Below are 17198 nucleotides of genomic sequence, written 5' to 3'. Positions count from 1 at the left end.
GGAGTGGTTTTAAAAAATCAAGTGGTCATTGGTCAGATTAGAGGGTTTGAGTCCCCTCCTGGTGGACCATAAGGCCATGGTTTAAGAATCTGCTACTATTAGTCTTATTTTTAGGCTTTTTAATGTTACAAGTTCCACCTAAACTCTGGCATGCTACAAGTTTAAGGTAGGATTGACATAGTTTGCTGATAGTAATTTGCACATCTAAAAAAATGGAATGAATGGGCCAAAGTAAAATCCTACAATATGATAATACTATAGGGCGTCATTGATGTTTTTGGCTGCCACTAGGATGTTTCTATTATATTTTGTTGATAGGGTGGAGTGCTAAGTTACCCGAAAGCAGCACATAAACAATGCACAGATGCAGATATCTGCCAACTAGAATATCACTCTCCAAACCTGAAGTACAGACTTCTTGGATGTTCTGTACCACAAAATGAGTCACACAAGTCGATTAAAATGCCCCCAGAAGGCACCAACAACACACATACATTGAGAGGTTCAGTTCAGTCGCTTCATTTAGTGGAGGTCAAGTCCAGTATGCAGCTCTTGGCTCTTTGCGTGTCTATTCTTTTACTTTGGTATCCTCCTTGTCGCCAGAGGGCGCCGTGTATTATTTTTCAACACAGCGCAACTCAAGCCGGATGCGTGGAGTGTCAACAAAACGCAAACACGTGTGGAGGAAGAAGAAGCATGTCTGCCCCACATTCATACTCCTACTGGGATATAAGAAGAGCTTAAAAAAGAAGATAAATGTGCCAAAGTTAAGGAATATTTAGTAAAATGAAGTTCGCTTATAGGGTAAGTGCGCCGCTGTTAGCTACTTTGGTGTAATCGCGCTGCTTTGGCAGCAGGAATACGCGTCAGACCAAACTCCGTTTAAAAAGTGTTAGATTTAGTAAGTTGATGCATGTTGGAAGTGCTGTAAACGGCACAGCACATTCACGAGTTTTTATTTACAAGATTGTAGCATTCATAATTGTTGCGGCTTATGTTAATGATAAAGAAAAAGGATTAGTTGTGTGTTTTGATGTGTTTACGCCTGAGTGTGTTGAATTCCCACATTTTGACATGAGCTGGTTACACAAGAATCTATGATTAAAAGTAAAAATCCTTTTCTTTTTTTTTTTTCTTTGTAGTTTTCCAATTTGCTCGGGGCCGTCTATCGTCAGGGGAATTTGAACTTCTCCAAAGATGGCAACGCTGTTATCAGTCCAGTTGGGAACAGAGTCACTGTCTTCGACCTGAAGAAGTAAGACAAGGAGGAACATACAGCAAAAGCTGGAAACGGTTACATGCAGACACATGTGTGGTGTCTGTGAAAAGTCCTGCCATATAACATCTGGATGTTGATCCTAGCATCCAGATGTTATGAGGCCTGTTTTCATGCTCACTTAAAAGTTTTTGTTTCCCTGGTGTCCACTTAAAAATACAGTACATCGTATTTGCTGACCTGCTGCAGTTTGTGTGTTTTGAACAGCATAAATTTCTTTAATTCCCTCCTCCCTAAAAGCCCATTTTCCTCTAATTGGACACCTTCTGTGAGCCTGCAGAGGGGCTGCATGAAGAGCTTTACCAACTGAACTGTTATTTTTACATGTATTTACCTTACATTTTGGACACTTTGTCCACATTTAATGCTATATTGAAACGTGACATATATAGTATACGGTAAGGTAAGCACACTCAGTAGCCCTTAAAGCCCCATACCTTAAAAAAATGAAAATAATACTGAAACTTTACTCTCTCCTGTAGCAACACATCTGAGACGCTGCCTTTCTCCACAACAAAGAATATAACCTGTGTGGGTCTCTCTCCTGATGGGAACTTGGCGATTGTGGTGGATGAAGGTACAAAGTATTTACTGTTAAAATCTTCAGTAGGACTCAGACAAGAAAAAAGTGTCTGATCACATATGTGTCAAACAGATGGTGCAGCGCTGCTGATCAGTCTCATCACCCGAGCCGTCCTCCATCATTTCCACTTTCACAAGCCTGTGAGCAGCATCCGCTTCTCACCTGATGGAAGGTGAGGATGTTCAAACTGTGTGGCTAATTACTGCTTCCTGTCAACTGTCAAGCATGGTGGTGGTAGCATCATGCTCTCGGGCTGCTTAATGGTACTGGTAAACTGCACAGATTGGATGGAGTAATGAAAGGAGGAGGACTACCTCCAAATTCTTCAACTTCACCTCAACAGCTAGACAGTCGAAACTTTGACACAGTTGGGTGTTCCAACAGGACAATGATCCCAAACACACATCAAAATCAGGCTAACATTAAGCTTCTGGAATGGCCTTCCCAAAGCCCCGACCTCTGACCCTATTGAAAATTTGGACTCTTCTTAAAAGCCGGGTCTGTGCCAGGAAACCAACCAGTTTAAAAGAACTCTACCAATTCTGCCAAGAAGAGTGCTCAAATATCCAGCCAGAATTATGCCAGAAGCTTGTTGATTGACACCAAAAAGAAGAGCTCAAAGAAACCATTAAAAGCAGAAAAAAAATCATGACACTCATGGCCATGATGAGTGTCTGTGAACTTCTGACCACAACTATATTAAACTTTTATCGGGTTTTACGTGGCGGTGACTCTGAGTGGAGTAAAAATGATTGTGATGTGTGTTTGCTGCATTTTTCATTAACAGGAAGTTCGTTGTTACAAAGGAAAACGTTGCTCTGATGTACCACGCTCCTGGAAAACGGCGGGAGTTTAACGCCTTCGTTTTAGACAAGAGCTACTACGGTCCCTACGATGAAACCACCTGCATCGACTGGACCGACGACTCCAAGTGAGTTTGAGAGCATGAGTGTGCAGGAGAAGCCCGTAATTTGGCAGAAATGCATCGTGATTTTGGCGTTTTCTTCCAGGTGTTTTGTGGTGGGTAGCAAAGACATGTCGACGTGGGTGTTTGGTGCAGAGCGCTGGGCCAACCTGATCTACTACTCCCTGGGTGGACACAAGGACATCATCGTAGGCTGTTTCTTTGAAAAGAACAGCTTAAATGTGCGTTTATTTCCACCTTCTGCTATGTGTGTTAATGAGGTTCTGTACATTCATGTCTCGTGTGCATGTTTATCCAGCTGTACACAGTGAGCCAGGATGGGACACTGTGTGTCTGGGAGAGCGACACCGAGCTGGACGGCCTCGTCCTGAAGAAGAAGCAGGACAGACCCAAGCTGCCGAGACAAGGGGAGGGAGAGGAGGAGGAGGATGGGAACGAGGACAGAGTTGAGGGAGAGGAGGGAGAGGTGATCAGAGGGAAAGTTGAAACTGCCAAGGAGAGGGAGAAGACCAAGAATGTTCGATACAAGATGATGAGCAAGTAAGACGCCTCAAATTTCCTGGTTTTATTGTCCTAGTTTGTCTCTAATTGCTCCTTATTTTTATTACTTGAAGCTCTGCCTATATTTATTATTACTTCCTAACACTGCAACATTAACAGAAGACAGCGAAATGTTGGGGTTAGGATTTCAATAAGGTCTAAAAACAGCTTTTTGCTGCGCCTCTTTCAGACACTTTTTCAACAAAGAAGGTGATTTTAATAACTTGACTGCTGCTGTGTACCACAAAGCGACCCACATCCTGGTCACAGGGTTCGCCTCTGGGATATTCCACCTGCACGAACTTCCAGAGTTTAACCTCATCCACTCCCTGAGGTGAGAGAGAAGCTGCGGTTTTAAAAAATTATGCTTTAAAAAAAAGTTATAGGACTGATGTGTTTTCTCATGTGGATGTCTCCCTGCAGTATTTCAGATCAGAGGATTGCGTCGGTGGCTGTGAACAGCTCTGGAGACTGGATTGGCTTTGGATGCTCGCGTAAGAATTTGTTTTGTTTTTTTATGTGTGTCGCTTACTGATGTTGTTGAGTAAACTTTAAAAAAGTAAAGGCATCGATTGTTTCAGGGATGGGCCAGCTGCTGGTGTGGGAGTGGCAGAGTGAGTCGTACGTGTTCAAGCAGCAGGGACACTTCAACAACATGGCCTCGCTGGCCTACTCTCCAGATGGGCAGTACATCGTGACGGGTGGAGACGACGGCAAAGTGAGTCTTGAACTGAAGCCTTTAAATTCTTGGGTGCATGTTTGTTGCATCCTTTTGAGCAGTGTTTTCATGAAGAAGATGGAAAAGAAAAACATTTTCTGCCTGAAGATGGGCGAAAAATCTCAGTCAACATTTGAATGGGATTTTAAGATGTCGAGACCTAACAGCATAATTGGATAAAGGAAGACTCGAGCTTTCGTCTCTGACTCCACGCTGCGTATTTAATGTCTGCAGGTTAAAGTGTGGAACACCAACAGCGGCCTCTGCTTCGTCACCTTCACCGAGCACACCAGCAGCATCACAAACGTCACCTTCACCTCAAGCGGTTTCGTCATCGTCAGCGCTTCCCTGGATGGGACAGTCCGAGCTTTTGACCTGCACAGGTGACCTTAGGGTGGGCGCTCACGGAGAGCATGGGGATGTGTACTTTTAAAAGCAGTGATGTTTGATGTTTGTATGTCTGTGTTTTTTTTTTTTTTTTTTTTTTTTTGTGCTTTTGTAGGTACCGAAACTTCAGGACGTTTACGTCGCCTCGCCCCTCGCAGTTCTCCTCCCTCGCAGTAGATGTCAGTGGGGAGCTGGTGAGCGCAGGAGCTCAGGATTCCTTTGAGATCTTCCTCTGGTCCATGCAGACAGGCAGGCTGCTGGAGGTAGGCTTCTTGCCTCTTTTTAATAAGGGATATTCATCCTTTACAGATATTAGTGTGATTAAAGCTGCCAGGATTACTCAAATCAACACTTCCTTCCTGGGACTGATCAGGTCCTGGCGGGTCACGAAGGTCCAGTCAGCTGCCTCTGTTTCAGTCCGGTTCAGTCCGTCCTGGCCAGCTGCTCGTGGGACCGCACCGTCCGGCTGTGGGACATGCTGGACAGCTGGCAAGCCAAGGAAACACTTCCCCTTACATCTGATGGTAAATACAGATCCTACATGTGGCTGTTTTTGATGCTTCATTTTTTTTTGTTTCTTGTCCTTGTTTACAATCCTGTCCTGTTTTTGTATTTTTTGTTCCTCAGGCTTGGCAGTGACGTACCGCCCTGATGGTCAGGAGTTGGCCGTGGCCACTCTGAACGGTGAAATCTCTTTCTGGAACCCACACACAGCCACACAAACGGGCTCTGTGGCCGGACGTCATGACCTGGAGACGGGCCGCAAAGAGACAGATAAAATCACAGCCAAGCAGTCCGCCAAGGGCAAGTGAGTGAACGGGATCCAAGCCTCAGCGTATACTTTGTCCCCCCTGGTTTAAATCATCACGTTTAATGTTACCTTTTTTTCCCCTGTTAAGATCGTTTACATCACTTTGCTACTCTGCGGACGGGGAGTCGGTTTTGGCTGGGGGCCAGTCCAAGTTTGTCTGCATCTACAATATCAAGGAGCAGATGCTGATAAAGAAGTTTGAGATCTCCTGCAACCTGTCCTTCGACGCCATGGAGGTACAACCTCACAGTCAGCTCAGGGAATATATTTATTTTCTTTTAGGACATTCATGTCACATGATTGCAGTATACCTATTCTGATAGTATTGGTTCTACTGAAAAAAAAAGATGTATATTACTAGTTTGTGCATTATAGGGTTGAGTTTTCACAAGCATTTCTAAAGAAGGAGATAATGCAAACCCTAAATAGGAATTTCAGGAGTAAACAGGCATTCTTCTAAAGTATATGTCAGATGTTAGATGACTGGAGATGGGTGGATCGGATTTGTCATAGCAAAAATATGCTTCTTTAATCCGTGAAGAGGTTTTCATTGTGGCGGGTCTCACTCATTCTGTTCTCCCGCTTCACCTTCAGGAGTTCCTGGACAGGAGGAAGATGACGGAGTTCGGCAGCCTGGCTCTGGTGGATGAAGGAGCCGGGGATGGAGACGAGGTCAACATCAGCCTCCCTGGAGTCAGGAGAGGTATGACCTTCGCACAAACTCTCGGACGAGTTATCTTGAAGTGTGAAAATCAGGTGTTTGTAACCAGGTGCAAACAGGACATTGACACATACTGTGCTGATCACTGTACATGTAGAGTATGGAGGATCAAAACTGCCAAAATGAAAATGCATATACTGTAGAACTGGGTTACTTAGTAGATATTAAATTTATTCAGGTGCATAAAAATGTATAAAAATAAAAAAAGTGACATTGATATTTCTGTTTTAACTTGCTTCTGTTTTTCATAGGTATTATTTATTAAGCATTTATTTTTCCACTCGTATTGATGTTTAATGTATTAATTTGCATATCAATTTATTTATAATTTGGCATAATTTTCAGCTCGATTAGCATTTTATCCTGCCATTGATCAGCCAAGAGGAAAAAAGCTGATGTTATACACTTTAAATGATTTAGAAGCTTGTTTGTGCCACTAAAAAGAAAAAAAAAAATTTCTTTCCATAACTCAAAATTGATAAAATGGCTTGAAATATCAAGCCAAGTTTAAATTTTTAAGTAATAACCTGAAATTTGGACTTATACAGTGTATCACAAAAGTGAGTACACCCCACACATGTCTGCATATATTTAAGTAGATCTTTTCATGGGACAACACTGACTGTTATATAAGCTGCACACAGACTACTTTTCATTGTGTCAAAGTGTCATTTTGTCAGTGTTGTCCCGTGAAAAGATATACTTAAATATCTGCAGAACTGTGAGGGGTGTACTCACTTTTGTGATACACTGTGTGTGTGTGTGTGTGTGTGTGTGTGTGTGTGTGTGTGTGTGTGTGTGCAAAATGCAGCAATAAATAAATCAGAGGCGATAAAGGAAATAGATGGGGTCACACGTTCAAAGGGAAAATGATATAGAAATTAAAAAAAAAAAAAATTCTTAGATTAACAGATAAAACGATTTGATTTAATGGCATAAGAAAATTTTTACTGTATAATATACTTTTTAAATTTTGACAGTGTCAGTCCTCCATATGAAAAGGAACATGAGGTCTTTTACATTTTTTTACATCTTGGAAATTAATTCATGACTTATGTGACTAAAGTCTCTTTTGTTGTCTTGATATCTCTGTGTCCTTTTTTCCTTTTTTTTCCCTTTCCTTCTGCACATCCTAAAAGGTGACATGAGTTCCCGTCACTTTAAGCCAGAGATTAGAGTTAGCTCACTGCGATTCTCCCCTACTGGTGAGTGACAGAATTACAGCTGTTTTTTTTTTTTTTCTTAAGATTTGGAAGTATGAGCGCTAAAATTTTGCCCTTCATCACAGCAGATTTTATGGTTTTGCTGGTCCTCTTACTCTATTTAAATCTCATGCAGCAAATTTCACTGCACACAAGCATAAACTAAAATTAAGTGTGTATGAAAACCTGCCTGTTCCATTACAAACGGTCTCTGTCAGCTGGTCGTAAAAGTTGTTCCGCCTCCTTTCAGGTCGCAGCTGGGCAGCCACCACCACCGAGGGCCTGCTGGTTTACTCCCTTGACGGATCCATGGTCTTTGACCCTTACGATCTCGATCTAGATGTGACGCCGGCCAGCATACGCAAGCAGCTGCGCCTTCAGGACTGGGCTTCGGCGATCGTACTGGCATTCAGGCTCAACGAAAAAGCCCTCAAGCAGGAAGTTTTGGAGACGGTGCCGCACGAGCAGAGTGAGTGAATTTCACATTATTTAACATGAGTTTGTTCCCTTTATGCCTGGAAACCCCTGAGTGATGTGGATTATGCGTCTTTGTGGTCTAGTCCCGGTCGTTTGTGGCTCTCTTCCTGACATTTACGTTGAGAAGCTGCTGGGCTTTGTGGCCGCATGTTTGGAGAAGTCGGGCCACTTGCAGTTCTACATGACTTGGGCCCAGAACCTGCTCATGCTGCACGGACAGAAACTGAAGAACAGGTGTGCCCTCAGTCCTTTATTACACACTTATGCAGCTCTGCATGATTTTAAGTGAATAGAAGATAAAAGAAACACATTTTAATGCTTCTATTTTGGCATGCAGGTCCGGCGCCATCTTGCCCACACTGCAGGCGCTACAGAAGAGCATCCAGAGACACTTTGACGACCTCTCCAAACTGTAAGTCCCAACATTTTAGCAGCGTCTCAGCCAAGTTAGAGATCCACTGAAATTTTGTGCCTTCTTAAAACTTCCACATCCAAACAGCTCAGCAGATCTGAGTGTGTGTTTTCTCTGTGCAGTTGCGACTTCAACATGTACAACATCCGCTATGCCGTGGCCCTCTCAAAGCAGAGGGGCTTAAAGAGGGCAGCTGAGGAAGAGGAAGGGGACCAGGAGGGGGAAGAGGATGAAGAACTGTCTGAGGAGATGAGCGAGGCCTCTTTAGAGGATGCAGAGATGATGCTGTAGGCTGCAAACCAAAGCCCACATCAGTGCCACAATATGGCTCATGTTGGACTGTAAAAGACAGATTTCTGTGTACTTGGATGTTATGTTTGAGAGCTCTTTTATAATTAAATTCATATGAAAATGTGTGTGGTTTTATTTTCTTTGGCTTGCATTCAATCAGCACCAGGCTGTAAGAAGCAGCTTTCTCTCATTTCTTTAAGTAGTCTTCAGGAATAGTTCTCCAGGCTTCTTGAAGGACATTCAAAGCTCTTCTGTGGATGTTTCTGCCTTTTGTTCTGTTCTCTGTCAGGATGATCCCACACTGCTTTAACATTGAGATCTGGGCTCTGGGGAGGCCAATCCATGACTGATATCATGTTTTTCTATCCAGGTATGTTTTACTGCATTAGCATTGTGTTTGGGATCATTGTCTTGTTGAAGAATGAAGCTGTTCCAGATAGTATTTCATGGTGGATCAAAATCTTATGATACTATTGTGTTCATAATTTTACCAGTTTTAACATGATCTCTAAAACCACTGTCTGAAATACCATGACGGAACCTCCACTGTGTTTTATAAATGGCTGTAGACACTCAGTGTTGTACCTCTCTCTTGGCCTCCTCTGTACATATTGATGATGATTTGAACCAAAAATTTCAAATATGGATTCATCACTCTACCAGACCCGTTACCGCTGATTTTCAGTCCAGTTCTTGTGTAATGTGGTATACTTCAGCCTTTTCTTGACAGCCACCCTTCCACTGAGACCATTTCTGATGAGGCTTCAATGACCGGTAGTTAGATCAGCTGAAGGTCCAGATGCATCTCTCAGGTCCTGTGTCCAGTCCTTGCTGGATTTTCTTCTATTAAGGACATGACTTCATCTGCTCTGGATAGTTTTTAGGCCTGGCACTTCTTCTTTTGTCCTCCATTTCCTCAAACCTTTTAAGGACACACTGCACACCATACTGAGATATGGCAAATTTTCAGCTAATACCTCTTTGGGAATCAGCTTGTTGGTGCAAAAAATACATTTTATGTTTGTCAAACTCTGTTACGTTTGGCATTTTTCATAGATTCAACTAAAGAAATTGAAATAAATTATGTTTTGTTTTTGTGACAGGCTTCTAGTAACAAAGTGTCTAAGATACAGTTTAAAATAGTTTCTTTGCTATTTTTTTTTATTTGTAGACACAACACTGGTTCATCCCTTGAGTTAGGTGCCTTTTTATGCATGACTGATTCATAAGTCATTGTTAAGTGGCTTAAAAAGCAAAAACATTCCTGTAAAAATGGTCAGGTACAAGGACTGGACTGAAGATGAGTGAAAAGCAGCCAATGATCAAAGAAAAACTTTGACAAACCTTCAGAAAGCCTGGAGAACTATTGCTCAAGACGACTTTAAAACATTACAAGAAAGCCTGGCTGCTTGGACGCAAAACAGAACGACATGCTATTAAAGAAAATATACTGGAATAAAGCTAAATTTATGTATAGTAAGCGGATACAGCTGTAACCGGTATTTTCCCGGAAGTTCAGTGGAACTGGGCCCCTGGATTGGCTGAACTTCAGTTCCAGGCAGCACTCGCGTGCACCGGAGCGGAAGAGGCGGAGCAGAGGGCTGTGAGGCGGAGTTCATTCCAAAATGAGGGAAAATAAGAACATGTCCGAGTCCCCGTCTCAAGCGGGAAAAGAAATACCGGCGAAAAAACAAAAGCTGAGTAGTGACGAGAACAGCAATCCCGATTTATCAGGAGACGAGAACGTAAGTTTTCAAACTGCGCTGGTTGTTCGACCGCAGACGAGCCGCGTAGCGCTTCTAGTGAGTTAGCTTTATGCTAAAGTAGCCGAGTAGCTAAAGGGTATAACTAGCATCTTTGTTCATTCACACCGGCCGGATTCAAACAGCTTAAGGCATCAGGTGGCGGTATCCACTGTGAACCACTTTAGTACCTCTAAGTACAGTTTTGTGCACAGTTTATTTTATAGGCGCACACGTGCTTTCTTGGGGCTCAGACTGGGAGTTTATTCACGTGCAAACTTGAGCTAGCCTTAGCAGCAGCAGCCAATAATATAAATATTGAGCAAAATATAGTTTTAAAAGGATGGTTTACTTAAATAGGATGATGAATTAAGGTTTGATGGCGAGGGAAAATATTAGTCTCATAAACCGAGAAATGTTTCTGTAGTAGCGTGGGCCAGACAGCGACATCTTCACTCACTGTTCTCCTCCTCCAGTTTGTTTCAAATAATTAAATAAGTGCTGTTCTTCTTATTATTTGTTGTGCTAGTACAAAATGCACTTTATTGTACAAATAGCATGGCAAAAATGTGTTTACAGTGGCTCTAACACACCAGGCACACATCGTTCATAAGTGATCATGTTTTGGGCTTAATATACATCTTTACAGATGATCTTGCAGAAAATAACGTTTGTTTGCGTTGCTGTTATTGCAGGACGATGCCGTCAGCGTTGAGAGTGGCACCAATGCAGAGCGCCCAGACACGCCCACCAACACCGCCAACGCGCCTGGCAGAAAGAGCTGGGGCAAGGGCAAATGGAAGTCCAAGAAGTGCAGATACTCTTTTAAATGCGTCAACAGTTTGAGGGTGAGTACATTCAACCAGACTGGACAGTGTGGAGAGCCCAGGCATGATGTGCTTAAAGTTACAAGGGTGTCTCTCTTTTAACCTGACTAGATTACCATCGTAACTTGAATGTATGACCCGGTAAGGTCATACATTCATGTTTACATACATGTTTATACATACATACATACATACATGTTTAACCTGTGCTTACTAGTGTAATGACAGCCAAAGGCCTAGTCTGAGCCAGGGAAAGTGCTACTAATACAAGTAAAGGAAGCCTGCAGCACAAAATGCATTGCATAGGCATGGAAATTTGCATATCTTCAGTTGGTGATTGAGAAAATGCATAAATGTGTTGGTCCTAATTTGCTACCAGCTCTGTTTTAAACTGCTGTAATTACAACTAATAGAACACAGAAGTAATACTGAATGTATGGCGGGTGACAGGTGGAAAGGTGAAGTGGAAGGGCGTAGAGGTAGTGAAGGTAGATGAATGTAAATACCTGGGGTTTAACTATCCAAACTGCAGAAGAGAGGTGAAGGAGAGAGTGTAGGCAGGGTGGAGTGGGTGGAGATGAGTTTCTGGGGTGATTTGTGACAGAAGGATAGTGGCAAGAGAGAAAAAGAAGGTTTATAAGATGTTAGTGAGACCGGCTATGATGTATGGTTCAGAGACAGTGGCACTGACAAAAGGCAGGAGGAAGAGCTGAAGATGTTAAGATTTTCATTGGGAGCGACCAGGATGGGCAAGATTAGAAATGAGTACATCAGAGGGAGAGCTCAGGCTGAGCGGTTTAGGCTGAGATGATTTGGACATGTACAGAGGAGAAGTAGTGCATATATTGGGCAAAGGCTGTTATTATGGAGCTGCCAGGCAGGAGGAAAAGAAGACCACAGAAGATTAATTAATGGAAGGAGGACATGCAGAGGGTTGTTGTGACAGAGAAGGATGCTTGGGATAGTGTGGGATGGAAGCAGATAATCTGCTGTGATGACCTATAAAGGGAGCAGCTGAAAGAAGAACAACAAAGATGAGAAAATTGATCCAGTGTATTTGTAGCAGATCACTAAGAATATTCAGTCAGTAACTTTAGCTTTGATCTGGTCACAAACCCACACATCATTCCTTAGGCAGTGGCACGGTGTCAGATCTGTTTAAAAGACTCGAATAATGCATCAGATGCCACTTTTTACGTGAGTGAGCCCGAAGCAGAAATCCTGGATTTTCAGAGAAGGTTCATAATCACTGTTGTGATACCCGTTCTATCTGACTGGAGTTTTGTCAAGCCAGCTAATGCAAAGAAAGCCTGGCTGTGTTGAACTTGATTCATAGTACACCCATTTGGTTAAATGCTCAGTTATTCATGTTTTTTTTTTCTTTTCCCATACCACAAATGGTTATTAACAACGTCTGTATTTGTCTCAGGAGGACCACGGCCAGCCGCTGTTTGGAGTCCAGTTTAACTGGCATAGCAAGGAGGGAGATCCACTGGTGTTTGCTACAGTTGGGAGTAACAGGGTAAATAAAACAAATCATTTAAAAAAAAAAAAAAATGTGGCCCCACTGGGTTAACTTGCTTGTTCCTAGAGTGGGTCAGCATATTATCGGTGCTGGAAAAGTGTCTTAAAGTTTTAAGTTAACACAAAACGGCCTCACCGATCCATTTACTGCTCTTTGCGCAGGATGTTGTAGGAATTTTTCTTATCCTGACTGCAGCTAATGATTTTTCAGTGAATCTTTTGGTCAGTCCAGCATTGGAAAACACCCCAGTATACCCACCACATGTTGAGAGCCCAAGTTAACGGCCTGATTCAATGTTTTGTTTTGTCTGTTTTAGAATTTCAAAGCAATCAACTCCTCACAATATGCTAGAAAAAGCTATAAAATCATCAGATTTACCTGCTAATAACAACAAGCTTTATCATCTCTGCTGGATTTTATTGACTTCTTTAACCATTTGTACAGTTTGATCATGAAAGGAGCATTAAAAATGTCTTTTAAACACTGATTATTCATGAACTTGTTTGTCTCTCAAATCTGACCCATTCTGTCTTTCCTGCTCCAGGTAACTCTGTATGAATGCCACTCTCAGGGAGAAATCAGACTCTTGCAGTCCTACGTTGATGCAGACGTATCCTTTCACCTGCTTCCTAACCCATCTGCTTCCTTGGTGTCATTTGTCAGTTTTTGTAACACGCAAGTCCTGCTGCTCTGCTTTTAAATACTTCTTAATTGCTTAGATGACAGGACAGTCTTGAAGGGTTTGGTTCCTCGACACCTGAATCCAAACTTTGAGGATTAAGATATCTGAAATGTTTGCATTATCTGGTCTTCTGGAAAGCATTTGAACTAGATAAAGCTCTCCAGATGGGAGCTGAAAATGTGCAGTAAAAACAGAAGCGAGTTCAGGGATTGTAGAGAAGAAGAGACACTTGTCTGAGATCCCGCCACAGCTGGAATATGAGTGAATATGTGCAGCTCAGAGCAGGATCTCAGTTAAAGAAATGTAAGTGAAAATTCTGCTTAGATTTCCTTGACTGTGCAAAAAGGCAGATGAGAACTTCTACACGTGCGCCTGGACCTACGACACCAACACAAGTCACCCCCTGCTGGCTGTGGCCGGGTCCCGCGGCATCATCCGAGTGATCAACCACATCACAATGCAGTGCATCAAGGTAACTTATAATTTTTTGTATTCTATATGTAACAGAGGGTTTGACTAATCAAATAAATGCTCACACTTAATGACTGGCAGGCCAAGCCTGAATGCAGTTGAACCCAGTTGGGCTGGGTCTGCTCCAGCCGGGCACAGTTTGTAACACAAACACGGCACTGTCTAAATAATAGGACTGTGACCATCACGTATGATGGCTGTTGTAGTTCAAGTAGTTCTTGTTGGCCGATGTTGTTTGGCTTTGTGTTTTTCTCCTGTTTGTACAGAAGAATCGAATCTCACTGCTACACCAAAGTTTTTATCAGTCTGACTCCTGAAAATTAGTAATGTGATCTTTTAGTTTTGGGTAAATAGTGGTCCACAAACAGGTTCAAGGTGCATCACTGCCACCTTCTGGTGATGGCAGCAGCTCTTTTATTTTACACCCTTCGAAAGATGGGACACATTATGTGATCATCCATGTCGGGCAGCATCCAGTGAAGTGTCAATGACTCAAGAACTTCATGCGTGGCTTGCTTATGACCAAAGCAAGGTTGGATTGTATGTGGGGTCACTGGGGTCAGGATCAAGCTCACTGTTACTTACACTGACCTGCTCACTTTACAAGTTCACCATATCAAGATGATGTGCAGTGATCAACTTCTGGAGGTCAAGGTCATAAGGTTAAATCTTTGTTTTTTGTCACGTTTTTTCCACTTTTGTCCACTTCATATTTAAGAAATGATTTGAAGGATTTTGATGAAACCCTGCACGATTTTTCTCCATATCAAGACATTATGCAGAGATCAACTCTGGCAGGTCAAGGGCAAAAGTCAAGGTCACATAATTATTAAAGCTTTTGTTTTTCATGTGACAACAAACAGATGTGAAACAGTATGTCAGGCGTATTTTGCCCCACCAGGCATTGCTCTTGTTCACAAGTGGATGTGTGTTTGATTTGGCAAGAGTTTTGCACCGGATGCCTTTCCTGATGCAAAGGGCATCAAACATGCAGATCATTATCAGCAAGAGAGAAGGAAAGGCAGGAATGTGGAGATGAGAGTAGGGACTTTAACTGGGAAAGGGAGAGAGCTGGTTGATATGATTGGGAGAAGGAAGTTGGATATATTGTGTGTGGAAGGGAAGCAAGGCCAGGAGCATTGGAGATGGATTCAAACTGTTCTAGCATTATGTGATGATGATGATGATGGGATGAGAAATGCAGTAGGAGTAATCGTGAAGGAAGAGATACTAGAAACAGGAGACATGATCTGCTGTGGTGACCCCTTATTTCCTTCTAGGAATGTGTGAACCACTACACCAGTGATTCCCAAAGTGTGGGTCGCAGTAATAACAGAAATTACTCACAAGTATGCATAGTTACATATTTATACAAAAAGTGAATTAAAACTGTTAATAGGAGGTGGTTAGTTTGTGATATCGTTACTCTGACCTAAATTTTTGGCTCTTGTATTGAAGTTTGTATCTCAGTGGCAAGTGGGTCACAGATTGGCATTAGCACATATGACTGGGTAGCATTAGCAATTTATAGCCAACAGCCTGTGTTTACATTTTTTTTAATCAAATTTTCAAGGAGAGTGAAGGCAGGCTTCTAGCCAGGAAATGTCACAGACCGGGGGGCCCCATGGGATTTTCTGGTTTTTGAGTGGGCCACAGCTCTCTTGACTGTGGGAGTGGCTCCATTACACTATTGCACAAGATGTTACTATTTCCCCTTTTGTGTATTCATTAATGAATTTGGATCTCCTGGAGATTTGCCGGTTCAGCTTCAAAAGTGGTCAAAAAAATGAAGAGTGTTTTGGCACTTTTTACTCTAATCGCTTTGTTTCAGTTTATTTATTTTGTATATACATATTTAACCCTCTGGGGCATAATTGGTGGGTTTTGGCTACTTTTGATTTTACCTTTTTTATATTTCAGCTTAAAAAACTGTTTACTCAAGCTTCTTTGGTTTCATTCAAAAGAAAAAAAAATTATATATAATTTTTATATATAATTTTATATATAATTTTATATATAATTTTTTTTTCTTGCTCTCTCTTTCACCACCTTTCACCTGTTCCTCAGCAACCAAATGCTACATGTTGACACAAAATTTTCTGATTGGTTGATGGGTGTATTTTTCCACCAATAGGAAAGAAGATGTGATTTTTTTTTTTTCCCTTTTTTTTAAACTCGCTTGTTTGTTTTTTATTTGCAACCGCTTCCTGCTACCAAATAAAATAATGTTGACGTGTCATATTCTAATCGACTAATTGAAAAAATAACAGATTGACAGTTTAGTCGACTACCAAAATAATCTTTTGTTGCAGCCCTACTGATTTCAACCAACATAACAGTTTTTAAACTCACAGAAACTCTTCATTTCTTAAAGAGGTATATTTTATTATGAACCATTTTCAGAAACAAAGTTGTAAAAATCTGGGACAGTTGATTATTTATTTATTTTTTTAACTCACTATTTATTTGTAAGGAGTTGTGTACGACCTTTAAACATGCTCTTAATGACCCAAATGAGCAAGAATAATGTGGTTTTTGTAGAAATCATTCTGTGAATTTCGCTTCAGGTGCACTAAGTTGTCTTAATTGCACTGTGAATAAGTAAGTAAACACCCCCCCCCCCCCCCCCCCCCCTCCAATTTCCAGCATTATGTAGGTCACGGAAACGCCATCAATGAGCTCAAGTTTCACCCGAGGGATCCCAATCTGCTCCTGTCTGTCAGCAAAGGTAAACAGTGATTATAAAGCACCTTCAAGCTCTTCTGCGTGCAGCTACAGCATCTTTCCTGGCTCTATATTATGCAGAGATTTGCTGATTTTTCTTTGGAGGGAAAACTGTGTGTTAACCTGTGACACAGAAGTCAGAAAGGCAAACAGTTTGTCAGATACTTCACAGTGAGGTTAAATCAGCAGCAGCGATGCATTTCTCTGGTGGCTTTATTGACCTTATCTCGACACTGAAAATCATCTCGCAATAAAAACCCTCTCAGCTGTGATTTGTTGCTTCCATCTAAAGTATAAAACAATATAAGTCACCTCAGAGCTCAAGGATAGTGGGGATAGTTCAGGTTTTATTTCCACGGACTGTCATGTGGTTCCTTAATCTGAGATGAATTAGACAGCAAGGTTTGGCTGGAGGTCATGTGAACGGCAGCAAAGATTAATCTTTCCTTTAATCAGGTGGATTTTTTCCCCTTCCTTCAGTGTGATCGTAGGTGCTGGAAGAGTGCAAAGGAGGCGTTGCTCTTTCTGCTTGAAGTGACAAATAAATTGGACTGTAATGTGTGAAAATAACTGCCATTTAATTTTTAGATATTAAGCAATGTGTTAGGAGTCAGAGATCAGTGCATCTTCCTACAGAAGCCATCTTTCACAAACTGGCTGTAATAAGAACAGTCAGTGACTTTTTCTTTGTCATGTATGTGAAATAACACTTTAAATTAGGATGTGTGGGATTGACTAATCGCTGCCATTGTCATGGAACCAGTCTAATTCTTAGGATTTTATTTGATGCCCAGTACTGGTAAATTGTGTTTTAAATATTACGCAGTCATCTGCCACCAGATGGAGCTGCAGGCCCTGACGTGATTGTAGAAAAGCACCATAAT

At 41.8% G+C, this 17198-nt stretch overlaps 2 protein-coding genes across 2 annotated transcripts; both read left to right on the top strand.

Moving 5' to 3' along the window:
* The first annotated feature begins 663 nt into the window (after positions 1-663).
* Positions 664-8464, top strand: LOC115794739 (periodic tryptophan protein 2 homolog). The gene is made up of 21 exons (XM_030750383.1): positions 664-804; positions 1143-1255; positions 1759-1853; positions 1932-2031; positions 2647-2790; positions 2870-3005; positions 3083-3324; positions 3515-3658; positions 3748-3818; positions 3906-4042; positions 4277-4425; positions 4545-4692; positions 4803-4953; positions 5057-5237; positions 5329-5476; positions 5835-5943; positions 7101-7166; positions 7414-7632; positions 7724-7874; positions 7978-8052; positions 8175-8464. The coding sequence occupies exons 1-21, from the start codon at positions 787-789 to the stop codon at positions 8341-8343; spliced, it is 2766 nt and encodes a 921-aa protein (XP_030606243.1). The 5' UTR covers positions 664-786; the 3' UTR covers positions 8344-8464.
* Positions 8465-9912: 1448 nt separating this feature from the next.
* Positions 9913-16329, top strand: LOC115798688 (polycomb protein eed-like). The gene is made up of 6 exons (XM_030755629.1): positions 9913-10088; positions 10781-10933; positions 12342-12434; positions 12982-13047; positions 13466-13591; positions 16237-16329. The coding sequence occupies exons 1-6, from the start codon at positions 9969-9971 to the stop codon at positions 16327-16329; spliced, it is 651 nt and encodes a 216-aa protein (XP_030611489.1). The 5' UTR covers positions 9913-9968.
* Positions 16330-17198: the final 869 nt, after the last annotated feature.

This window comes from Archocentrus centrarchus, chromosome 2 (assembly GCF_007364275.1).
Source record: "Archocentrus centrarchus isolate MPI-CPG fArcCen1 chromosome 2, fArcCen1, whole genome shotgun sequence".
Taxonomy (NCBI): Eukaryota; Metazoa; Chordata; class Actinopteri; order Cichliformes; family Cichlidae; genus Archocentrus; species Archocentrus centrarchus.
Note: the sequence above shows the minus strand (reverse complement) of the source record. Positions and strands in the feature narration are given on the sequence as shown.